Raw genomic sequence first — 26,514 nt, 5'->3', positions numbered from 1 at the left:
CTTATGCAATAAAGCAATAAAAGAAAACACCTTCTGCAAAACTGCAATCAAACGTATTTCCGCAGGAAATGCAATTTTTCTAGTTCTTTTTGCAAAACGTAAAAGAACAGAGTGATACCACTAAAATAAACGTTACTGCGACTACGCTCATTTGAATCCTTGTTAGTAACACAAGAAACAACACAGTCCGACACAATAGCACCTTCCCTTGTTTGCATCAGCAGTAATCCGTCTATAAGGCACTCTAGATTGTTGGTCTGTATTGTTTGGTTGCATCCTGTTGTGTTTCCGCATTTCCTTCTTCTCTCAAAGGTCACAGGAAATATGATGCATTGTTGGTTTTTCCATCAAAACTGTTGCAGAAAAACCTCAAAACCATGTTTTAACCGTAACCGTTTGAGATCTGATGCTTGGTCTTTGTCATGCAAAGGGTTAATCTTCACAGAAAAACTGGATTTTCAGAGCCACTTTTGCAAGTTTCCTCTAATTTCTCATGCAGCTTTTCTTTTCCAGTTCATGACAGTTAACAGAACAGCGAAAGTTTCCTTTAAGCTCTCCTAAATGAGCCACCGCCTGCTTGGATGTGGCCTGTTTTTCTCTTCTTTTGGCTTGTGGGCTTTGTGACAGCACCGACACCTGCTGTCATCGTCACCTGGCTTCCCAGCAGAGCAGACGTCAAAGAAAAGCTAATTACACCAAATGCTGCGGCGCCGTTTTGGGCCCAGCGTGGCAGCGTTCAGAAGGATTTTTGTACACTTGAGCCTCCAGCTGTGCTTGAACCGACAGCTGATCTGCAATCGCAAGTGTTTTTCCTTGACAATCAACCTAAAAACCCATGACTCGCCTCAACGGTAAACTCTGCTCGTTAAGAAGAAAGTAAAAACACCTTCCATGCTGTGACATCTGGAGGGGGCGGGGTGGCTGGTTAACCCTAACCTGGGGGCCTGTTTGTGGTGGTGGTGGGGTCCACTAAAGGTACGGGGGCTCGGCAGGTTTGGATCCCAACAGAGGCAATCGGTGTGGTCGGGCTGCCTCGGTCCTGTCAGCGCCTGATCAGAGCTCTTCCTTGGGTGCAGGGACCTGGACTTGCTCTTAGCTCCTCTCTCTTTGTGTGGGGTGTTGAGCCTTAGAAATAAAGGGTTCTTGTCTGGACAGCTGTGATGCAGAAGTAAAGTGATCAACCTCTGATCGAAAGATCGCAGGATCGGTTCCCGCCCTCCCATTTGTCAAAGTATCCTTGGGCAAGAGAATGAACTCCACTTCTCCTGGTGGTTAAAGGTTTATAGTCACATCTCCTGGTTATGTCTAAATCAAATTCTCATTTACATATAAACTTATTTCAATATTATAATCTGATATAATGAAAACATATTAATAGTAAAAGCAGGGGTCCCACAAAAGAACTTTGAGGAACTCCACCTGATTTTTTCCCTTTTTTTGTGCAATTTAAAACGTCTCTAAAGAAAAGTAAATTTAAGGTGTTCCTGTATCCTTGATATATTCATAAGAAATAAGAAACATACCATACTGGTTTCTAAAATAAATTGAATTAGAAAAAAACTATGTCTCTGGGTATAATAATTCGATGAAATGAAAACCTTCTGTCTCCATGGTTTTCATGATTATTTCTGCTATTTACAGAGCTACAGACTGTAAGAAATGTCAAGAAATCTGAAGAGGCCTTTCAGATCAAATGCTTATGAAAGGAATGCAGCTAATGGTTTGGCTAGAATGCTGAAGTCTGCCATAAGAACTTCTGCCAGTTGACAAATTTGGGTGTGAAATTTGCAAAAACTATCAGAAGACGTGCAAAACGAAACACGAAGAAGCTGCCATTGAGATGAAATGATCTGCTGCCAGACCTCCATGAAGTGTGGCAAAAGCTGTGCAGCCATGTTCTTAAGCAAGATTTATGCTTTTTCTTCATCTCTATTTTGTCTTTGAAGATCCACTGCAATGGAAACGGTGTTTTCAGGGTTTTTAACGCGTTCTTGTAGCATCTTTCTAGTGACACACACACACACATAAATATATATATATATATATATATATATATATATATATATATATATATATATATATATTTGTGTAAATAAATATATCAGACCCTCCAGGATTTCGCAATGTTGCGAACGCAGGTATTAACGCAAATTCTAGCAAATCCCGCAATTTGTTGCGCACCTTGTAACTTTTAATTTTACCCCCAATTTTAATGCAACTTTGACCAATCAACCGTGACAACAGTCATGGATGATGATGTAACTTTATGACTTTTTCCCTTCCGACTTCTTCCTGGGAGCTGTGCTCTTTTTTTGTTATTTCCTTTAGTCGTCTCTGAGCCTTTCTCTTCAATACGCCCATAAACTGACCCCCGCCACATGCGCGGGTTGGGGTTCGCTAAACCTGCGATATATTTGTATGTGTGTATGTAATATATACACAGTGTTGGGCATCTCACTTCAAAAAAGTAATTAGTTATAGTTACTAGTTACTTCTCCCAAAAAGTAATTGAGTTAGTAACTCAATTACTGCATCTTCAAAGTAATTAGTTACTTGGAAAAGTAACTCGTTTTAAATTACTCTTTAAATATGGTAATATTTTGTATTTTTTCCTGCGTTACAAATAAAAAAAATAATTTACATTCAATAATAGATGATAACTGACAATAGTATACTGGTATAGTTTTCCAATGGAGTCATATTGTCTAAGTTTAGGATACACATGAGAGAGGGTTTAGGGAAAGAATTTTCAATATTTATTTGTCAGAATTATCACACAAAACACTGCAACAAGTGGTATATAAAAAATGTAACTTCACACAAAAAAGGTAAACGTTTCAACTATTAACATACTTCAAGTATCTTACCTACAACTATAATTAAACAAAATGGCTTAAAAAACTGAAAGTGCAAAACAATAATAAATTAATAAACTACAATTATTAACCCATATTTCTGCTAAGAGGAGCAGCTCTCTGCATCTCTTTTTTCTCTCCCAAAATCCCGCAGCCCCGCCCACTCGCTCCGGAGTCTGCTCACGCGCGCGCACGTTTGTGTTGTGATTGTATGTTTATATCCGTGTCTACCGCCTGTTTAGACACAAAAACATGATCACATTTGTCAATCATGGCATTTTATTGTGAAAAACTGGTTATATTTTGAAAAGAAACCGGATTTTCTCATGTATCTTGATGCAACTTGGGGCGCGCAACACAAGCAACTTTCGGGTGCGAAGCGCCCAGCTCCAGCAAGATCATCAAACTTTGAAGTAACGCGCCGCGATTTACACGAAGTAACTATAACGGCGTTACAGCGAGGATGAAAGTAATTAGTTAGATTACTAAATTACTTGATTTATAACGCCGTTAGTAACGCCGTTATACTTAAACGGCGTTAGTCCCAACACTGTATATACATACCTGTATATGTGTATATATATATTTATATATATATATATATATATATATATATGTGTGTGTATGTATATATGTATATGTGTGTATATGTTTTGTAATTTTCAAAAAAACTTACTAGTATGTTTTTACTACTGGTCATAACTATTGCTACTTTTGAGTATTTTCTTGTGATTGTTTTGTTTTTGCAGTATGACTACGAGTATGACGAACATGGAGAGAGGGTGATTCTGGGTAAAGGCACATTTGGAGTTGTGTACGCCGGAAGAGACCTGAGCAACCAGGTCCGACTGGCCATCAAAGAAATCCCAGAGAGAGACAGCAGGTCGGAAAAACCCTCCCTATTCTCCTGTCTCCCAAACTTTTAAGATGAATTGTTTTGTGAAACATTGGTTTGACAAACAGATGTTAGTGCAGGAGCTGATGTTTCTGATTTGGAAAAGAAAAGACAGGATTTATTAGTACCTCCGTGTTCCGGTACTCTGGCAAATTTGGCCACTTACTAACCATCAATCAACTCAGTCGCTGCTCTTCCTCTCCGGCGCTGCGGTTCCTATTCTAAGCTTTGTTCTGCTAATCACATCAGAAAGCCAATCGCCACTCCACTGCTGCAAGAAGAGGAAGTCCTGCTGAATTATAGATAAAGGCTCTGAGATGTTAGGATGGAGAAGATTTGCTCAGTTTTTGCATCCTTTTTTGTTTTGTTTTGAATGAACCATGTTTCTAAACACAAATCAGCCTCACAACCAACCCATTTACAAGCAGCACGCAGCTCAAGATATTTATTCAGCTCTTTAAGCAGCAAATTATCATCATTCTAATTGTCAGAGTGAAGGCAAAACTTATATTATTGAAATATAAAATCCTACTAATTATAAATAATCCCTAAATGGAAAAAAATGCCCTGAACTTTGAATAAACTCTCATAAATTGGCTCAGAATTGGGGAAAAAAAGAGGCTCCGCCCTGTCATAGAATCGCCATCTTAACATTTTAATCAATAAATCTGCCAAAACCATTTCATCGTTAGTCTCGTATCCTTTTTTTAATGAGACTGCCATCTTCTGTCAAATTCTGAAGCTCTCTGGATGCTCTGAAAGACGTTTTTAGTCCTTTCATTTAAGGTTTTTCCACGACTTTAAAAAAAAAAAATCATGAAATGGTTTCCAGATGGCGCCTTTGTCCACAACTCACTCATGGCGAAGAAAAAAATTCCATTCCTCATTAAATAAAAGCCTGTTCCTTTCAGAGCGATTTGACTCGTCACTCCTTATCATAGAAGACTTGCTGATGAGGCCATTAAACCTTGGTTGCTAGGGAAGCTCAAACATTTACTTTGAAAGAAAGACGTAAACATGTGCAGAGTTGTTTATTAGCCTCAGACATGAAAAAAAGTTAATGGTTGCTATGAGCAAAAAACTTCATGAAGATTTTAATTTTGATTTGAACAGTTTGAACAGGTGGTTCAGAGTTCAGCCTGTCAAGAAACAATCGGCAAGCTTAGGGTGTAAGAACTGACAGCGTTTGATTCTGTGAACCTTTTGGCCAAGTTACCTTTGAACAGAAACAAAAAAATAAAGGGACTTAAAAGTGACTTGTTGTATTAAGGCGATCTTTTTTCTCCCAAAATTAAACAAACAGAAACCAAAAAAATAACTTTAAAAAAAAAACATTTTTTGAAATTGAAACTCACATTTTTTAAAATGTATTTATGGTATTTTTTCAAAGGAAACATTAAATACTAAAAAGATCTAATGGAAAGAAATTCAAAAGTATTTTTTTTTTTTTATTGTTTAGCATAAATAAAATACACAACAAGAATTAATAAAAAGAAAGTCAAGTACAGTGCAGGGTGAGGAAAAAACCCAAATGGCTTATTCAAGGCCTCCACCCAAAAGAGTCAAACATATAAAATATTTATGCATGTACACGTGTATACTCTAAAAGTGGTAATACATATATTAGTCATTAAGAAGTAACAGGATTTGTCTAAAAATAGCAATAAAATTCAATAAATAGCAGAAAACATAAATATATCATTTACAAATAAAACTATTGGGTTAAAAGGAAGAAACATTTTTAAGAGGAAAGAACAGTATAACCCATGACCAAGTACATGTTAGACAAACAAACATAAAAAAGTCTGTTTGTGAAACAGAAATTAAGATCTTTTTTAAACATCTTTTACAACTCTTTTAAAGATTGCAGATTTTTATTGCTTGAGAGAATTCATCCCAAATTTATTGGTTTGAATCATGTTTGTCTTTTAGCAAAAAAAAAAAAAACTATAAAAATGCATAATATAGATGATTAGTACAGTAAATGATGGGATTTAGGTTTTGCGTTTTAGGAGGATTTTTTTTAAGGAAAAAGGGAAATCCAAAGAAGGAAAAGCCGTTGAAGCCTGAGTTGTTTTGTCTTGGTGCAGGTACTCCCAGCCGCTCCACGAGGAGATTGCCCTCCACAAACACCTGAAGCACAAGAACATCGTGCAGTACCTGGGCTCCATCAGTGAGAACGGTTTCATTAAGATCTTCATGGAGCAGGTTCCTGGAGGCGAGTCTTTCACACTTTGTCTACCACATCAGGAATGCATAAGATCTATTACTTATTTATCCTTTTGTGTGTGCAGGCAGTCTGTCCGCTCTCCTGAGGTCCAAGTGGGGTCCTCTGAAGAACAACGAGCCCACCATCGGCTTCTACACCCGACAGATACTGGAGGGCCTCAAATACCTGCATGACAACCAGATAGCACATCGAGACATCAAGGTGAAGCCCGACTGTCATCTGGTGAATTCTTTCTGCCTCGGGCTGCTGGAGAACATATGGGGGTGAACGTGAAGGTTCTCCTGAAACTGCAGATTATCATCTTTGCAGTCACTGAAATACCCGAGCAGCTCCGTCATTGGTGGATGTGATCTCTGCAGGATTCTCCGAGTCTGATTCACTGAGTCAAGTCCCGTCTTAGCAGCGTCTGTGACTTGTTGATGAACTTGTATGTATTCACTGGCGTCTCTGTGATCTGCAGGGTGATAACGTCCTCATCAACACGTACAGCGGCGTCCTGAAGATCTCAGACTTTGGCACCTCCAAGAGGTTGGCTGGAATCAACCCCTGCACTGAAACCTTTACAGGTACTGGCTCTCCTCCTCCTCCTCTGTTCAAACAAACCCTTTAAATCGATCTGTCAAATCCCTGCCACACCCTGAAATAGACCTGTCACTGACCTGAGAACAAACTGCGCCCAGGAGCCGCTGTAATTTAGGGGGACATACAAAGAAAGCGCTGTTTAGTGGCGTCCCCTTTGTCAGTTCAGCCCCCGCTCAGCCCACATGTGACGCCACTGAAAGAGCTGACTGTTCACAGACGCTGGGTTTGGCAGAAATCCAGTTCACCTCACCAGTGAAACCGGCCGCCGGCTGATTGGACCGGACGGGGACTTACCCTGACAGTTTTCAGTAAAGCAGGCCAATCCCTGGCTGCTATAAATGCATCAGCTGCTGTTTTTAGGCGACTTAATGCGGCGTGTGAGCAGTCGGCCAGTTATTCTTAGAACAATGGAGTCCTTTCACAGCAGATCTGAACACTTTAGAGGGTGAGGGGATTAGCTGACATCGCTCAGACTCTTAGCTGTTGCTTACAAAACCTCCTTCTAACCTGATCTGTCATTTCCAGGAAGTGTGTCATAAGTTCAAGTCTGTGGGAGTATTTCCACTCTTCTTTTCCACAGATGATCTGAGCAAAACAGTTGCTGCTAGGGCTGGGTATCGATAATGATTACCGGAAATGATTTGATTCGATTCACAAGTCTGGATCAAACAATTCTGATTTTTTTTCGATTCTTCAATTCAATTTAATTTTGAGTTTACACATTTATACCAAGAAGCCAAAAAGTTCTAACTAAAATGTTCAGATCATTGACATTGTAAACATTGTTCTGCTTCTCCTGAAGGACATTTCAGTTTGGACACTAGGTGGTGATTGCGCTATAGAAGTACACTTTTTTCCAGAAGAAGAAGAAAATTCAAGCAAAAAACTGTGTTTTAAACCACAAATGGTTACTTAAAAGAGTTTAAAAAATGTATACATGTGAGTTTATCAAGATGTTTATTTAGTCAGCAATGTATGTTTAGGTCGACCGAGTGTTAGCATTAGCCGTCCAATGGGAAATTATATTGAACATTAGCATCAAGCTAGCAGACTAAAGCTTTATGTACTTAATCGATCTATATTTTTATGAATCAATTATTGATATAATAAGTTTAATTTTTGACCCAAAAATCTAAACTTGACTTAAAATTGGTGGCCCCCCCAATCATAGTTTGTATGCAAAAACGACTTTCTTTTTCCATTTGCATTTTTTGTCTACTCCTGATTCACAATTTGAGTAAAGAAATATAAAAAAATGCAATTTTATTCTGAATTTTCTTTATATGTCCTCCACAGTTAGAGAAATGCCACAAAAATAGGTTAAAAACACACACAAAGCATTTTCATTGAAGTCCAGAAGTGGGGGTTCTATATGGGTTTCCGAGGGGTGTGATGAACCTTCATCCAGTGGGCAAGGCCCTAGTACTCAGCTATATAACCACAAAGGGGCCCAAGTCTGACTTGAACATCTGACCACTAGAACTTAATTCTTCAATCTTTAGAAAGTCTGGAGAAAGAGAAAGTCAAGAACCAGATCAAAACTTTTATGGAAGCCACCTTGTTTTCCAGGGACATTGCAGTACATGGCTCCTGAAATTATAGACAAGGGCCCCCGAGGATACGGCAAACCAGCAGACATCTGGTCCCTGGGCTGCACCATCATAGAAATGGCGACTGGGAGACCTCCGTTCTACGAGCTGGGAGAGCCACAAGCCGCGATGTTCAAGGTGAGACTTGATGTTTTCGATTCTGAACCACAGATGAAACTGGCAAAGTACGTCTAATAGAAAACCAAAAACAGCCTCTTTTTCACTTTTTTCTGTAGGTCATGTTTCATAGCCAAACTCCACTTGTTTATTAATGCTCGTCTAATCTTTCAAACAAAAATTTTCAGCTCAATCAAGCATTTTTTTAGAACTTTTTGTGCAAGATTTCGTAGTTCATATCCAATTTACCTATTCATATAAATCAGAACGGTTTTAGAAAAGAATAACTGAAAAGAACTGTTGTTGAAGAGCTTGCAATTTAAAAAAAAATGTAAAAACACCTCAATTCTCACTCAAATGTATGTTTCTTTTAAGAGAGTTGAAGCCGCTGTATTTCATTCCCAAGTACCTAGAATAACTAGAATTTCCAATGTTGCAGTTCTTTAAATGACCACTAGAGACTGGTTATAGCAAAGACCAGTTTTCCTGTTGGCTTCAAACTGGAAAGACACTACACTGAAAAAGAGTTTATGTTGAGTGTTCCCTCCGCATGTTTCAGGTTACTTTATGTGGTCTAGTTTCATAGATTTTAGGGGGTTTTTTTTGTAATAGATGGCGCTGTGTTCTGCATCCTGATTGGCTTTAGACGCCTATCAATGAATCTCGTTCATGTTGTGCCTCCAGCATATAACGCTAGGTCCACATTGGACGCGAAAGCGCCACGGAGTGGAGTTCACGCGGCATCCTCCTGCAATTCACACCGGATGTGCATTTTTCCGCGACAGTCGACAGGCGCTTCTGCTAGAGCGCCAACTGCTCTCCGTCTTCTCTTGTCGTTTTTCTTACAGCCAGTTTTAAATGGCAGGTACCCAGTAAAAGTGCTTTCTCAATCACTCATTTCTTCACATCTTTGAGGTGGGCGGAGTCAACTATAGCATTAGATCAGGGGTCGGTGACCTTTAACAGTAAAAGAGCCCTTTGGGCTCGTTTTCTACTGATCTAAACCTAGAAGGAGCCGCGTAGTCTCACTTTAGCCTTTAAGAAATTTAGATTTGCATTCTTGACCATCTTTTCCCTTTTTATAAAATAAATAAATAAATTATCTCTATTTTTTGTCATGAAGAAAATCAAAAAATATAAAAAGGATTTTTTTTTTTTTTTTACGTTTTTACCTTTTACCTTTAGTAGAGGCCAAATTAGCAAAAAAGCTAGCTCCTTCCCTAATTACCGTATTTTCCGGACTATAAGTCGCACCGGAGTATAAGTCGCACTTTTAAGAAAATAGTCCAACATTTATGAACAAATTCAACAAGCCCGACGTAACGTTGTATTTGACATCAAATGCGATTCATGCGTCAAATTCGAGTCCGCTGAATCTTTTGATGTGCGTCTAATTTAATGCTCAATACTTGTCCAAAAATGTGTTCATAAACTAGACACTCATTGGAGAAGCTGTCTGAAGTTTTTAGCCTATTGCTACATGATGGAGGCTTTGGCTGTTTATCTCGTTTAAAAAACACAGAAGGTACGGATGATGTTGAGAGGTTAAGTTATTTATTTTAAAGAACTCCTCAAAAGCATCTATAATCATCTCTCCATTCTGGGTTCAGGACAGCAGTTTTTTGTCTTTTTTTTAAGGCGATGGTTACCTTCTAGCCTGCAGGAGCTGCATCTAAATGACAGTTTTTAGCTGCTCTTCTGTCTGTTTATAACCCAGTTTGATGGCTTGTTGTCCCACATTAGCCCAGGAAGAGAAAAATAAAAACAATAATAATAATGTCTTGATGCAAATGAGAAAAACATCATAACATCCATGAGGAGAATGATTAGATTATCAGGAACGTTTGTTTTGAACATAACTTCTTCTTCTGCGTTTCTGTCAGCTGACAGCAGTAGATACTGATACACAAACCTACAGTGCCCTCTAGTGGTTGTTATTGGGAAACAACCCCCAAAAGGCAACCGGTTTAAGTGGGGAAAATAACAAATATATGAGCCTATTTATGTCTAACAAAATCACATATAAGTCGCTCCTGAGTATAAGTCGCACCCTTGGAAAATCTATGAAAAAAAGCACGACTTATAGTCCGGAAAATACGGTACTAGCTGAACTCCAAATTAGCATAAAATTCCTCAGTAAGTTAAATCAGCCAAAAATGTTAGCATGTTGCTAAAATAAAAGCTAGACTCTAAATTACCCTAAAAAATCTAGTAGATAACAAATTAGCCAAATATGTTAGCATATTGCTAAAATATTAGCTTAACTCCAAGTTAGCATAAAAAATTAAAATAGCTAGCTCGTTAAGTTGCTAGCTGAACTCCTAAATGGCCTAAAATTCCTTAGTAAACTAAATTAGTCATAAAAGTTAGCCTGGTTCTAAAACAGAAGCTAAATTCTAAATTATCCCAAAAAACTTCAGTAGATGACAAATTAGCTTAAAACATCAGCACGTTGCTAAATTACTAGCTAAACCCCACTGCATAAAATTCCCCAGTAAACTAAATTAGTCAAAAATAGTCTAAAATAGAAGCTAAACTCTAAATTAGCCTAAAAACCCCAATAGTAAATAACAAATTAGCCAAAAATGTTAGTATGTTGCTAAAATTATAGCTAATCTCCAAATATTTTAAAATTATTATTTTATTTTTCTTCAGCCAGAGAGCCACGATGGAGAGATTAAAGATGTGGCTCTGCAGGTTGCAGACCCCTGCATTAGGTATTACCGTCCCACCTCAAGCTGCCTCCACCAGATTCTGATTGAACAATGAAAAAACACCTGGAATCATAAATTCCTGAACTCTCAGTCGTTCTTCAGGTTGTTTTAAAATCTGACTTACAGGTGAGGTTTTGTTTTCATGCTATTGTGCTGGTGGGCGGAGCCTCCTGTCTGCCTGATACTTGAAACCTGAGATCTGAACTGCTGTGGTTTGAACCGGGAGTCATTCATTTATTCCTTTACAAACACAACAATGTGATCAGCAGTTGTGTTGGAAGCTCTTGTGCGTTTACTGAGCTCGTTGTCATAATCTCAGCTGATCACACCTCTGGTGTCCAGCTCCCTGCCTTGTGTAAACACCTTTGTGTGACGGAGCCCCGCACAGACTCACTGCAGCTGTTTGAACACAAACACACGCTTGATCACTGGAACAGCTCGCTCGGCATACGCCTGTGCGTCAGTCGGGAGTTGAAGACGCTCGGGAGCGCCGCTGCACGCGGACATCCTGTGAATGTGGATCAAATGTCAGACAACGTGGAAAAAGGACGCAGAGATCCAGTCTGGTCCCGGGTGGCCTCTGCTTTGTGTCGGTGACCTCCGGTTACTGCGTGCTGAGTCATCTTTTAGAGCACACACGTGACGGGCCACACCTGTTAACACGTGCGCACGTTTATTAAGCACAAACTATCAAGTGTCACTGATAAAGGCAACCTGATAAAAAATGATCAGAAGGTAAAACCTCCCTGAACTGTTTAGAGAAAACATCCCATCATGACCGTCGTGGTCGTTTTCTGACCGTCTGAGACAGATTTATGGTGATGCAGATACTTTATTCTAAAACAGGTCTGTCCTTCATCTGATTAAAGCTGAGGAGTGTTCAAACTGTGAAGCTTCACTCTCACTGCTACAATTCACCTGCTAAAAATGGAAAAATCCTTTTATTATGGCTATAAAATGTTCAGAGAAACCTTTATGTGAATGCTTTGATTCACCTATTCCAGTAAACTCACATCAGTTCAGGTTATTTATAAAGCACCATTTCATAACTGAAGCTGTCTCAGAATAAAAAGAATCTTTCCAGGCAGTGTTAAATCTTACTTTAAAAGTAATTGTTTGATGCTTTGCAGCATTGTGGGAATTCTGTGAATGCTTTACAGTGTGAATACTTCAGAGAAATTGCTCAAATCCTTCAAAAACGTTGAGAACTTTGACATTTGTGAACTTCCGCATATTTTCAGGAAGGTAAACCATTCAAACTTTAAATATTTCAGCAACTACTGGGTTTTTAGGATAATTTGGAGTTCAGCTTTTATTTTAGCAACATGCTAGCTGTTTTTGGCTCATTTAGACATTTTTCCAGTTTTTTAGGCTAAATTAGAATTTAGTTGATACTTTAGCATTATGCTAAAATATTAGCTAATATTTAAGCTTTATGCTAAAATGTTAGCTAATATTTAAGCTTTATGCTAAAATAATAGCTAGTATTTAAGCTTTATGCTAAAATGTTAGCTAATATTTTAGCAATTATGCTAAAATAATAGCTAGTATTTAAGCTTAATACTAGCCCTAACCCTTAAGGTTAATGTCCATATTGGCTAATATTTTAGCAATTATGCTAAAATATTAGCCAATATTTTAACTTTATGCTAAATTTTAGCAAACTCAGACATTTCTCCAGTTTTTAGGCGAAATTGAAATTTAGCTAATATTTTAGCATTATGCTAGCTGTTTTGGTAAAATTAGACATTTTTTCCAGTGTTTTAGGATAATTTGGACTTTAGATATATTTTAGCATTATGCTAAATGTTTTGGCTAACTCAGTCATGTATCCAGTTTTTCAAGCTAATTTAGAGTTTGGCTTTTATTTTAGCAACATGCTAGCTGTTTTTGGCTAATTTAGACATTATTCCAGTTTTTTAGGCTAAATTAGAGTTTAGTTAATATTTTAGCATTATGCTATTATCAAATATTTAAGCTTAAAAGTAACATTTTAGCTAATGTTTTAGCAATTATAATAAAGTATTAGCTAATATTTTAGCTTTGAGCTAAAGATTTGGAAACGAAGACATTTCTCCAGTTTTTAGGCTACTTTGAAATTAAGCTAATGTTTTAGCATTATGCTAACTGTTTTAGCAAAATTAGACATTTTTCCAGTGTTTTTTGCATAATTTATAGATTGGCTTTTATTTTAGCAACATGCTAGCTGTTTTGGCTAATTTAGACATTATTCCAGTTTTTAAGCTAATTTTGAATTTAGCCCATTCTTTGAAAAAAAATTTCTACATTTTCTATAGCCACATTCAGCTTACAGCATTGCCACTAGCATTACCATGGGTAATTCCATCTATCTAGTTATAGTTGCTTATTACTTCATCCAAAGTTAATTGAGTTGGTTAATAAATGAATATTTAGTAAGAGAAACTAGTTTCCAGGAAAAGTAACTCACTGCATTGCTCTTAATAAAGCAACTGCATTTCGAAATGTATGTTATAAATTTCACATCAATTTGAATTTAGATAACCTTCAGTATTTATTGGGGAGTATTTTGTTGCCAACATGAATAAAATTTTAAATAACATAAAATGAGTTCAACTTTGTGTTCCAAATTAAATAAATCAAACCTAAAACCCTAGGATTTGGTCTAGTTTGTATCTGTACTTTTTCTTGGATGTTGACACAAAAATGGTGAATAACGTGTACTTGTAGAGCGCTTTACTACCGTGCTGTGAGGCCCAAAGTGCTTTAAAGTCACGGTCTCATTCACCCATGCACACACATTCATATACATTCATGAACTCTGGTGCCAACCTAAGACTACCCGGCGTAATGTAGGGGTCACCGTCTTCTTCTAGGACACTTTGACAGATGGGCTGGCAAGGCGGGAACCAAACCTGAGATTTACGTATTTTAGTTGACGGCTCCACCTCTGCTTACAAACAAAGGTCTCTGTGGTTTTGGACAAACATCCAAAAGAATGAAAGTGTGACCAAATGCATCTCTTCAAGTCTTTGTTGGCTCCTGCACAAACTTTATCAGCCTGGACAGGAAGTGATGAGTCGCCTGACTGGCGTGATCTGCTTTATGATCCGGAACAAACAGGTCTGACCTTCAGGTCGTCACTACATCGCAGTACTGCAGTCCTGTCAGCTGCATTATTCTGCTGTCTCTAAGCAGCTGAGCAGGAGGCTAGCTCTTCTGTTGATGATTCTGTAAGGACGTGATTCCTCGTATCGAAAGGACAAAAAACAGCGGTAGAAGAACACACCAACAGCTCAGCTGATAGAACCGGCTGAACACTTTAGCTAATATGCTAATTCATAAATAAATATATAAAACTGCTGTTCACAGCAATGATGAAAACCGGCATTCCTTCCACCTCATAGGTTTAACGTTTCAGTTTAGTACGTCCAATTAAGAAAAACAATTAAAGTACTTATAAAATAAAACCACAAGATAAGTCAAAAATAAATAACCTGAGAAAAGTTAATATTTAAGTCATAATAACTGATTGTGGTGCAAAACGGACTGCTTCTCAGTAATGAGGAAACTTCAAATAAAGATTAAGACAATGATTCACCAGAGAAAAATCAATACGTTAAAGTCTTATCGGGTCTTCTGGGGGATTAAAGACACGGAGCAGACGAAGTTTGTGTGGCCTTGTTGACATGAACGACAAAAGGAATCTCTCCACAACAATTACAGTCTTCACGTTTCCATCTCAGCCATGATCTCATGCAGTTTCTGCCCTTTGAGGGAGATCACTGAGAGACATCTTACACGCAAAATCCCCCTGATAGGATCTGCAGTCATGCCTGTGGAATGTCTCAGGCCCAAACACCAGCATTCCTCAGGATTATTGACTGGAATTTCTGGAAATCTTCCAACTACTCTAAACTGAGCTGGGAAGTCCTGACTGAGCGATGACGAGTCAAAAAAATGTTTCTCCCTGATTGATTTCTTACTGTTTGCGCTTCACCCGCAGGTGGGGATGTTTAAGATCCACCCAGAGATTCCAGAGTCCATGTCCCTGGAGGCCAAGGCCTTCATCCTGCGCTGCTTTGAGCCCGATCCGGACCGGAGGGCCACGGCTTTTGATCTGCTCACCGATGAGTTCCTCACAGTCACCAGCCGCAGGAAGAAGAGCAAGAACAGCCTCACAGGTAGATGCTCCTCAACACCTCCAGATATCTCTTCTACATTTAAGGCAACAGGCAGGGAAACCACAGTTTCCTAATTATCACTATTATTTATAGTGATATAAAACATAAAATACTTGAAATCATAATACAATTTATCCTTAAAGTCCCACTACAATCACTTTTCATCTAGTTTTAATCTGTTCCCAGTGATCTTTCATTATCATTGTGTTGAAGTTTAAATAAACTGTTGTTTTCTGGGACATAGTTTCTGCAGAGCGGCAATATTTCACTAGAAATTTACCTCTGAGCTTAGGGCGGGACTATTGGCAGAGAGAAACCCCGCCCCCATAGCTGAGAGCTCTCTGTTTACACTTCTCCCACTAGCTTACAGCCCCTCACAACCACCACCTAACATTAGCGGTGCAACAAAAAATGAGAGCAATATTGGAGCCGTCAGTTGAACAGTTTAGTCCGATGCAGACCTGGACGTTCATGGATTGAAGTGGATCAGAATGGAGTGGAGCAGGTTAGCTATTGGTCTTTAGTAGCTTTTTCCCAAAAAATTTTGTCTGCTTCTGATTCATGACAATTTAAATAAAAACTTTGACATGCAATTTTATTTCAATTCTCTTTTATATAAAGCTCTTATATATATATATATATATATATACACAATATATACACATCATGAAAGAAATGCCACAACAACATATTTAAAACGACATTTTCATCGCAGTGGGTCTTTAAAAACACATTACTATGTTATAATTGGGGCTGCTTCAAATGATTATTTTCATAGTCGACTAATCACTGCTTATTTTTCGATTGGTCGATTAATCATACGGCGTTTAATCTATGCCAAAACTCCACGCAGAAATAAGTCCGCGCACGTATCAAACATTCGCATGGACAAATCAGACCCTCTCGAGTGCTTTCTACTCTTGCGCGCTGGTCTGGGATCGCGAGCAGAAAAAGTCCACGCAAGAGACTGACTACTTCCACGTGCGTGAGCTGCTCCCTCGGGCACGGATGATGCGTGCACGCAAGCAGAATGTTAGTGAGCCATTTTGGTCATGTGCACTTGGGATGGCTCTAGCTCTGCCCGGTGAGAAAATTAGCAATTAAGACAGTAAAAAATACTTTTGTCTTTATTTTATTTTTTATGTTTCCCACTGTCAAGCTCTTGTTGTTAAGCGTGTTGTTATGGTACCAGAGTCTTCCTTGAACTTCATGTGACATCACCACGGACCTGAATTAGCGTAAAATACTGGAAAAAAAAAATAATAATTAGCCAAAATAGCTGGCATATACCTAAAATATTAGCTAAGCTCCAAAATAGCCAAAAAAACTGAAATAAGCCAAAATTAACCAAAACAGCTAAGATGTTGCTGAAATTTTAGCTTAACTCCAAAACAGACTAAAAGACAAAAAAAAGGCAAAATAAAAAATAAAAAAACAGCTAGCACGTAGCTGAAGTATTCACTGTAAACTCCAAAACAGCCTAAAAACTTTTTTAAAAAGTCTAAATTAGCCAAAACGGCTAGCATGTACCTGAAATCTAGCTAAACCCCAAAATAGCCTTGAAATGTTGAGTTTCAAAGACAATGGCAGACATGGCATTAGAAACAACCACCATTGTTTTGAGATTTAAAATGAACGACTATATGACTATTAAATTAGTCAACTATCTATAATTGTCAACATTGTGATTAATCGTGGCAGCCTTAGTTATAAAATAAAAAAAAAATACAGTTTGGTTTTCTGCTATAGAGTAGTGTTTACACAAATATACTAAAACGGTGCCAACATGACATATTTAATAATGAAAGGTGACATTTTAACAGATTATATTACAATGATTGTATCTTGTATTCTGTATTTCATTATAGTCCCTAAATTGTTTATGATAATTCAACCCGGTCGCAGTAAAATGCGTACATATGCCACGACTTTGCACTCTGAAATACCGTGTATAATATACGCCAAACACGGTTTTTGCGTGCATATGATACGCAATGGTAGAGAATAGGTTGCGCCGGCGTACAATATACACGAGTTTTTAGGTTTCGTTTTGGTCACGTGGTCAGAAATCCTCCGGCTCTTTTCTAAATGACGTCGTTCCCGGTTAAGGTTAGGATTACGGTTATGGTTAGGGTTAGAAAAGCAAATTGTTCGTTTGTGGGGCTGTCTGTGATGCTCACGCCTCCACCAGGGGACGTGTCAAACCTGGAAAACAGACTTTGACACGTTTAGGACCGCGCGTATTATATGCACGCAAAAACCGGTTTTGGCGTATATCATACACGGTATTTCCCAAATCGTGGCATATGTACGCATTTTACTGAGACTGGGCTGCAGATCTAAGATTCTCTTGTTATGTTTGTACACCTGTTGTGTTACCGGGCAGACTTTCTTAGAAATGTTTTCCTCCCAGTTTCTCTAACATGTCTGCCCCCCCCTCCCTCTACAGCTCAGTCTGCCGGCTCTGGTGAGTATTTCTACCTTCTACATTCATTTATCTCTGCTTGGTTTGTTTCGTAAACTGGCTGTCATTTTATGAAAACAGCTGCCTGCTTTGCTAACGATGTGGGCCACAGTTTACATGTCTCTCTCACTGCCCCCCCCACCTCCAAGAACTCAAAATAGATGTTACACAAACACATGCTCCCTGTCACTGAAGCACTGGCGCTGGGGGCTGCCGCTAAATTCAAGTTGCATCATTTCTGATGAATTAGTCCAGCCGACTTTTTCCACGCTGGAGCTCTAAGCGGCGTCATGTCTGGTGCAGAGTACCTCCGCAGCATCTCCCTCCCCGTGCCGGTGGTGGTGGAGGACACCAGCAGCAGCAGCGAGTACGGCTCCGTCTCCCCTGACAACGACCTCAACAGCAACCCCTTCATCTTCAAGCCCAGCGTCAAGTGCTACAGCGAGAAGGACGTCAAGGGACCTCGATCGCTCTTTCTCAGGTGCAACTAGCTGGACGTCTTTTGACTTTCTTTTTTTTTTTTGGTAAAGAAAACAATCCAATTAGCTCATTTAGACTGACAGGGGGCACTCACACCCTTTTAAGACCAAAAAGAAACCCAACAGACTCTTCTATCAGTAGGAACGAGTCTTCTCAAAGTTTGATAATTAAATAATTAAAAAGTAGTGTTCAAAGTCCTACTCTGATCATCTTTTGATCTACTGTTAAAGTGTTCCCAGAGTTCTTTTTTTAATTACAATTATAAAAAAAAAATCTTAGTGTTTTCTAGGACATAGTTTCTGAAGAGCGGCAGGAGCATCTTGGAAATTTGTCTCTATAAATTGTAAGTGGGACTTTATACCACAGAGCAACCCCGCCCCCTCTTTCCCTCCCTTGAGCAGGGAGTTTGTGGCCCTCTTAGCGTATTTTCTACATCACCTAAAACTTTCATTCTATGTTGTTAAACATTTTTGAGGTTTAGTGTGTGAATATAACATGAAAAACTGACAAAATAACGGTAGTGTCACATAAGAGGGGTTATACTGATTAAAATGATACCAAATAAGAAACCAGGTAGTCTTTCAAATTGAAAATACTGAAGTAAATAAAAAAAAAAAAATAGACTTTCAAACCTCAGGTTCCAATGGGTTAAAAATAAGTGTTTTAAATGTACAATTTTGCATGTGATTTCATATTATTATTTGCAGATGATAACAAAAATTTTTTTATTGCGATTAATCGCGATCAATTTTTTCCAGATTTGCGATTAATTAGTAATTTTTTTAAATCGATTCCCGATTGAAGGTAAATTAAAGTTTTGGGGGGTTTTTTTCCCAGCATTCCGGTGGAGAACTTTGAGGACCACAGCGCTCCTCCGTCTCCGGATGAGAAGGACTCCGGCTTCTTCATGCTTCGGAAGGACAGCGAGAGGCGAGCCACGCTGCACCGCATCATGACGGAGGACCAGGACAAAGTGGTGGCCAACCTGATGGAGGCGCTGGCGCAGGTCGGTTCCAGCCTCGAGCTGACGGCAGGAGCGGCCCTCCCACCTCCTCTCCTCACGCCGCCTCCTCTCCTCTGCAGGGCTGTGAGGAGCTGAAGCTGAGGCCTCAGCACGTCTCCACCCTGGTGTCCAGCCTGGCTGACTTTGTCCGCATGGCCGACCGGAAGATCATCGCCAGCACCCTGTCTCTGCTGAAGCTGGAGCTGGACTTCGACAGCGCCGCCATCAGTCAGCTGCAGGTGGCGCTCTTCAGCTTCCAGGATGCTGTAAGTCTACCAGCAGACTTTCACTCCAACACCTCGGAACTCTAGGAGAATGCAAGGATCTCGTTGCACGAGTTAGAGCGCATGTGAACACCTCCAGGAGATCTGAGGAAACGTCTGTAAAATCCTCCCGAAAGAGGAGATCCTCTGCGCCTCCTCCGCCTCAGATGAAGCCACACAGCAGAAAGTAGCTGCTGTCATGTTCCTGTTACATAATCCCAGATGTAGTCTCTGGCGCCTCCTTTTGGCCGTCTGTGAGAGAGAGCAGGAACAGATCTGCAGAGAGGATGCTTCTGAACGTCTGTCTGTGTTCAGGTCAACAAAGTGCTGAGAAACCACAACATCAAGCCTCACTGGATGTTCGCTCTGGACAACATCATCCGCAAGGCGGTGCAGACGGCCATCACCATCCTGGTGCCAGGTATGTCGGCAGACTCCCCCCAGCTGCAGAAAGAAGAGAAGTGTTTGATAAAGAGCGTATGACGAGTCAGACAGAAATACCATAAAAATAGTTTTTTACTTTTGACAGTATTTCTGTTTTAGCCTTTTATTCTTCAGCTGTTTTTGCTTCCTAAACTTTATTTTATTGGACAGAACTGAGTTATATATCCATTGACTATATAAAGAGAACTGGACCGAGTGACTCCTCCTTCACCTTCCAAACAGGAACTGGTTCCAAGAAATGAAAATCCCAAAGACTTCTACAGAGAAATAAACAGCTATTATTTAGTCATTCTTTTTGTCAGAATAACTATTCTTGATCTGATATCTTGATAATTCTTAATTTTTTTATTATTTATATTTTTTTTATTGTGCAGGTTATTCAAGTTATAAACAGACCAATCAAATACCACAATAAAAGTATGTGGTCTCATGTTCAACGTTTGACAAATTTTCTCGTCTGGTTCCAACATGGCGGCGTCCGTGTAGCTATAAAATGGGGGAAGCTGGAAGGAGACCATATTTGTTTTTATAGTCTTGTTATTTGGGCCTTGAGTCTGTAATAATAGATTTTTCTTGTGGATGATGTCACTCTTACTCAGTCCAATTCTCATAAAAAAGGCAATGATTTAAACCCGATGACTGACATTAGCAGTCTGATACCTCCTTCATCCTATACAGCACAGAATACATCAGACCTTCCTCGATTATGGATTAAAATTATCCGATCTCTTTGAGGGATTGCAGCATTTATTGATGGACAAGAAATGAATATTTCTGCAAATGCTAACTGATGAGTAAACAAGGATGTCACAGGTTTATACAGCCCGATTTAGTCAAAATAAAAGTGGCTCTAAACACTGTCCAGGGTGTATCACCCAACAGTAGCCGGGATGACCTCTGTCAACTAGGGGTGTGCCAAAATATCAAATATCATATCAAATATCACTGAAAAAATTAATGGGGGATATATATTTTTCTAGAAAAAAAATGTTCTTCTATATAATGCGAGTTATTAGAGATGATTTTTACCAATTATCGCAGTATTGTCATATCATCAATATCGTGAGCCAGTGGGTTAAGGAAACAGATGGAATTTCAGGACGTAAACGCTCACATTAGACTAGTATTCTACCCGCTGAAGACGTCACATGGTCAAAGCAGAGTTCCTGATTGGCAGATGCAATGCGGTGACCTACCAAAATTCAAATACTTAAATTTTCCCCGCGCTGCGTCGCTCAATTCGTACTCCTGCCAGACTTTCGCGTTGCACTCAATACTCAAATCGTGCTGCAGGATCTCAATTTGCATCTGTACCATTAACTTAACATTGAAACTTAATCACGTTTGGTGTAACTTAACTCTTCAACCGATCAACTTAAAACCGATGATTCCGACCCGGAGAAAAGTGGCTTTTCATATCGGTGGAAAGCCGCTTTCTCCACAACAGAATCAAATGATTTACTTTGAATCCATGAAAGGTTAAAGAGTTACAGGAGGTCATAGATTTTTGTTCAGATGATGGCAAGAGAATGTGGCCACAGGGAAAAAATATGGGGCTCGAAAATTAATAGCTGCAAGTCCCGAAATCGTTGGCCGTAAGTCCTCAACCGGAACCCCCCGTTTTAAGCTTTTGACCTTTTTTCCTTTTGACATACCATAACTGCTTACGTGATCAGCTGATTCATAGAGCAAAAATGGCATTTTGCCAGCTCTGATTGGCCGATTATAAAGAAAAGACAGCATTTTGCTGGCTCTAATCAGCTGACTATAAAGAAAAAAACTGCATTTTGCTGGCTCTGATAGCTGACTATAGAGAGAAAACTGCATTTCGCCAGCTCTGATAGGCGATTATAGAGATCCGCCGGCTCTGATCAGCTGACTATAGAAAAAGAAACGGCATTTCGCCGGCTTTGCCACCATCTTGCATGTAATCAGAGGGCCCTCGATGATTGTTTCACTGAAACTAAATGAAAAAGCAGGACTGTGGGAAAACTGGCAAGTTGAGTTAAATGCATCAAATTTCTTGTGAACTTGTGAGAGAAGAGATTGTGAGGAATCTCTTTATGAAAACGTCTTGTGTTCACACTGAAGTGTACCGTACTAGAGTACGTTTGCATCTCAAGAACCACACTGAAGTGCTTCGGTGTTGTCCTGTCTGGTCCGTTCTCAGAGCTGAGGCCTCACTTTAGCCTGGCGTCAGAGAGCGACCCCGCCGATCAGGACGACCTCGATGACGACGCAGAGCCAGGTAGAAGCTCCACCCACCAGAGCCGGGCGCCTGCCGTCGCCGCCCGCGATGACACGGTGGCGACGTCCGGCGTCAGCACGCTCAGCTCCACCGTCTCCCACGAATCCCACAATGCACAGCGCTCTGTGAGCATGGAGCTGGGCCGGATGAAGCTGGAGACCAACAGGTAGGCCAAACTCAACACAACGCCTCGCTCCTCGCTCTCACTGGCGTTATTCTCAAACTCCTCCCCTCTGATGAATGCAGGCTGTTGGAGGAGCTGCTGGAGAAGGAGAGGGAGTATCAGGCCATCCTGCAGCAAGTGCTGGAGGAGCGAGAGGAGGAGATCAGACTACTGAGACTGAGATCTGTGTCTGCAGGTCAGCACCTTTTAGAAACAACTTCCTGTTCCTGTGAACAAAAAAAACATTGCTGCTGATTCTCCTGTAAGCACTTCTGTGAGATTAAGGAAACGAATGAATCAGCTGTGATGTTAACCGTCGAGTGTCTTCCTGTGTGAATGTTTGATCAAAAGTTCATTGTGCTAACTGATTCTCGTCATCCATTCCCATCAGAAACCACCGTGGACGTACAGCAGGAGCTCCGTAGTCAGCGCTCCGACAGACACGAGGACCCAGAGCTGAGCAGCTGGCTGAGGCTCTGTGGCCTGGAGCAGGACGCCATAGACACGGTGAGGTTCTGCTGCGGTGCAGAACTCCTCCGTTTGGTTCAGAACTAACAAACCACTCCTGCGATTTCCACAGATACTGAGCGAGGAATTCACGCTGAACAACGTCCTCCATGATGTAACGAGAGACGATCTGAAGAGCCTCAACCTGAGGTAACAAACTCACTGTTGGAGAAGATATGGAGAAGAGTTTAGAGTGTGTATCGAACTGTTTTAGGGGTTCAGAGACAAGATTTTAAAAGGTTTTTTTATTAGGTGAAAATATCTGTCATTCTTTTAGAGAAACTCTCTGTTATAAGTATTTTTTTTAGTTTTCTGTAAAGAAATACAACTTCTAACACTTTAGTGTTTGTTGCCTCCCAGTGGTCACTCCATGTCAGTGTTTTTTAACCTTGTTTTATCCGTTTTTCTTTGCAAAAATCCTGCAGCACACCAACATCAAACATGTAGAAGAGGAGAAACTCCAGTCTGTATTGATACGATCTCTCTGGGTTTTTTTGTAATAATTAAGGCAGATAGCCCTGGAAGTTGCAGCTATTTTCCTAAATGTTCTAATAAAAGTTGTGACAGTTTTCAATAATAATTTTTAACTAAATCACTTGAAAATTTTCCCAGGTATTTGTTTTTGCCTCTCATTCAATGCCATAATATTTTAATCTTACAAAATAATAGTAATAACAGATAAAATAAATATAAAAACAACAATATTTTCTGTCTAAACAGTGGATTTTTCAAAAATACTTTTATAAATATTTGTGTCAGACAACTTTAATTTTTTAATAATTATATGATTGATGCTTGTTTTAGTACACATATTTTACACAAAAAAGACGAACATTATATTCATGTGTATGTTCAACTGTAACTACACAAAAGTGAACATATTCAAGTTTTTTTCATTTTTCCTTTTTTTTAATCAAAAATATAACTTTAACAAATTATTTCTTTTTGGGTGAATACATAGTTTTAATCTAGTTTAAATGTGTATGCTGGCCACTAAACCTAAATCCTGTTTCTTTCTATTTTATTAACACTTCTATTTAAAGACGTTTATTTTTTTTTCAAAAGTGACTGAAATCTGAAACTGAATTTGTCCTTCAATCCAGACATTATTAGAAACCAGCTGTTCTTTTTATAAAGATGACTTTGACCAAACACTGGGATGGCAAATGTTTTTAGATCAGTGAAAATGGATCATCCTCAAGACACACTAGAGTCCCGCGGCACCCTGGTTGAAAAACACTGTATTGAAAAACAGAAAAAGCCTTTTGGCTTGTGAGTATTTCTCCACTTCATTGTTTCGTAATAGAATCCCTTTTCCAGCAAGTGCAACTTTAATGAATGTTATATCAAACATATAAATCTGCTGGAACTGTCTTATCTTTAAATTACACAATTTTGGAAAAAAAAATGTCATTAAAAATGCTATTCTGTCATTAAAACATCAATGAATTTATCCTGTATTATACAAAAAAGAAAAATGTTTATGTTACTGCAGTAAGAAAAACATTTAATTAGCAATAATACCAACAATTGAAAAGGGCTCATTTTTTAAGCTTTTTGTGCACAAAATTTGGGGAAGAGAAATTATTTTTCCCGAATAATAGGTTTTTGGGTTTTTTTTTGTTAAATAGATTTTATACTAAGTCGACAAAAATGTTTAAAAAAAAAAAAAAAAAAAACGTAACTGTTACTATGTATATTTCTTATGTTAGTTTGTCAAAGCTGCAGATCAACTTACCTCTGCAACTCCTAGAGGTGAACATATCTGGAATTTTTTTTAAAGAAAACTAAATAAATTCTTATTTTAACTTTTAACATTTTAGATATTTTCTGTAGGGAATTAAGAATTTATGGACCCAAATAATTCAATATTTTTATGAAAACTATAATGTGGAGCTGTTTTTTTTAACCTGCTTTGTCTGCAGAGGTGGAGTCTTGTGCAAGCTCTGGAAGGCCATCAGCGACCACAGACAGAAACCAGCCTGATGCCTTAAATGGAAAACCTGCAGAGAGAAGCCGACGTCCCAGCATTCCCTTCTTACCTCAGTATTTATAGGAAGCAGAGTCTTTGTTTTCAGGACAAAATGAAGTTTTCTGCAGCAGATCGATGACTCTGGAACACTTTGACAAACAAAGGAGGACAAAGAAGTGCCACTCGCTTAATCTTAGTCTTTTGTTACAGGTGTGCCTAAAATGACATTTGATAGAAACAGGAAAGAATGAACTCCTAAAAAAGGTCTAAAAGTAGATTTTTGTTTCTGTCTTTACCAAATGTGATGTTTACAGAAAAGACTGATCATTTTCTAAAGAAAAAAAAAGCCTGAGATACAAAAGAACTACAGTTGACTTTGATCTTTTTATGACAGATTATTATCACTACTTTATTTAAATGTTATTAATTTAATTCTTGAATTTTGTCTGCGCATGTCCGCTGAAAACTGAAACTTATTTAAATGTCTTTTGGGTTTATTTTTATCATATTTTCTCTTACAAGTAAAATCAAGAAGTTTAATTTCTAATATTTTTTGTAAATATTGTGACATAAGAATCTATGTGAATAAAGTATACATCATACATAGACATTTAGAGTATAGACGACTAGTGGACCAAGTCTGTTTTTTTTAGTATTGCAAATAATAGAAAATGTTACCCTAAATCAGGGATGCTCATTACGTCAATGTGACTCGCAGGCCATCGAAAATAAACCATATATATATATATATGTGTGTGTGTGTGTGTGTGTATATATATATATATATATATTTTTTACATATACTATATATATAAATACATATATACTTTATTTGTATATATAAATAAAGTATATATGTATATATATAAATATAGTATATATAATACATATATATATATACATATATACTTTATATATATAAATATATATAAAGTATATATGTATATATATATATATATATAGTATATATAAAACATATATATATATATATATACTAATATATATATACATATATACTTTATATATATATATACACACATATATACACAAACAATACATATATACATAAACGTATGTTAAAAAAGCGTCCCTCTCACCCTCCGCGGGTGGTCGTTCTCCAAGGACCCGAGCGTGGAGGAGAAACCACCCGCAGAGGGACGTTTGTATCTCTCTTTCTGTGTGTATATATATATATATATATATATATATATATATATATATATATATATATATATATATATACACACACACACACACACACACACACACATACATACATACATACATACATACATACATACATACTTTGGACAAATCATTTCAGGGCTTGTCGTCTAAAAGTGGCCCGCATGCCAAACTAGTGTGAGCACCCCTGCCTTAAATGATCTAGCATCTTCTGTTTCTATTGTTTATTCATGTTTATTCTTCAAACAGTAAAAAAAATACATAATAATAAATATAATTTCACAAAAATTATCTTTTTTAATCATGTCAAAAATCGGGGAATGTAAATATTAACATTGTGTTTGTTTTGTTTTGTATCCTAAATCTTGATTTGTGTTGAAATAAAAAGATTGATCCTAAAGATGTGAAAGAAAATGTCTAAGTTTATCTTTACCTCATAGATGGGCGTCAATGGCTCTAAAGATGCATTTTCACCAGGGTTCATTTCTTCAGATCCAGTGTGAAAGCTCATCAGTACTCTGGCAAGGATGAAACTAATGTTCTCAAATGGTCTAATTGAGAGCCGCTTGTACACATTCATTATACCTTTTAGATCTCGTCAGTAAGAATCCTTCATTCCAGGCAGTTGTAGGACACTAAA

At 38.4% G+C, this 26,514-nt stretch overlaps 1 protein-coding gene across 1 annotated transcript in view; it reads left to right on the top strand.

Annotated features, from left to right (window-relative positions):
- map3k5 (mitogen-activated protein kinase kinase kinase 5) overlaps positions 1-25,475 on the top strand; it is an 88,803-nt gene extending 63,328 nt beyond the window's left edge. The window contains exons 15-30 of the mRNA XM_024291114.2: positions 3,605-3,738; positions 5,841-5,968; positions 6,045-6,181; positions 6,441-6,546; positions 8,132-8,289; positions 14,968-15,145; positions 17,595-17,612; positions 17,913-18,090; positions 18,927-19,095; positions 19,173-19,358; positions 19,671-19,776; positions 21,970-22,213; positions 22,294-22,406; positions 22,602-22,717; positions 22,791-22,867; positions 24,643-25,475. Coding sequence (XP_024146882.1) covers positions 3,605-3,738; positions 5,841-5,968; positions 6,045-6,181; positions 6,441-6,546; positions 8,132-8,289; positions 14,968-15,145; positions 17,595-17,612; positions 17,913-18,090; positions 18,927-19,095; positions 19,173-19,358; positions 19,671-19,776; positions 21,970-22,213; positions 22,294-22,406; positions 22,602-22,717; positions 22,791-22,867; positions 24,643-24,703 — 2,109 coding nt within the window. The 3' untranslated portion in view covers positions 24,704-25,475. The remainder of the gene's footprint in view (positions 1-3,604; positions 3,739-5,840; positions 5,969-6,044; positions 6,182-6,440; positions 6,547-8,131; positions 8,290-14,967; positions 15,146-17,594; positions 17,613-17,912; positions 18,091-18,926; positions 19,096-19,172; positions 19,359-19,670; positions 19,777-21,969; positions 22,214-22,293; positions 22,407-22,601; positions 22,718-22,790; positions 22,868-24,642) is intronic.
- Positions 25,476-26,514: the final 1,039 nt, after the last annotated feature.

The sequence above is a fragment of the Oryzias melastigma genome, linkage group LG24 (assembly GCF_002922805.2).
Source record: "Oryzias melastigma strain HK-1 linkage group LG24, ASM292280v2, whole genome shotgun sequence".
Classification (NCBI taxonomy): Eukaryota; Metazoa; Chordata; class Actinopteri; order Beloniformes; family Adrianichthyidae; genus Oryzias; species Oryzias melastigma.
The sequence above is the reverse complement of the archived record's forward strand: the minus strand, read 5'-3'. Positions and strand labels throughout refer to the sequence as shown.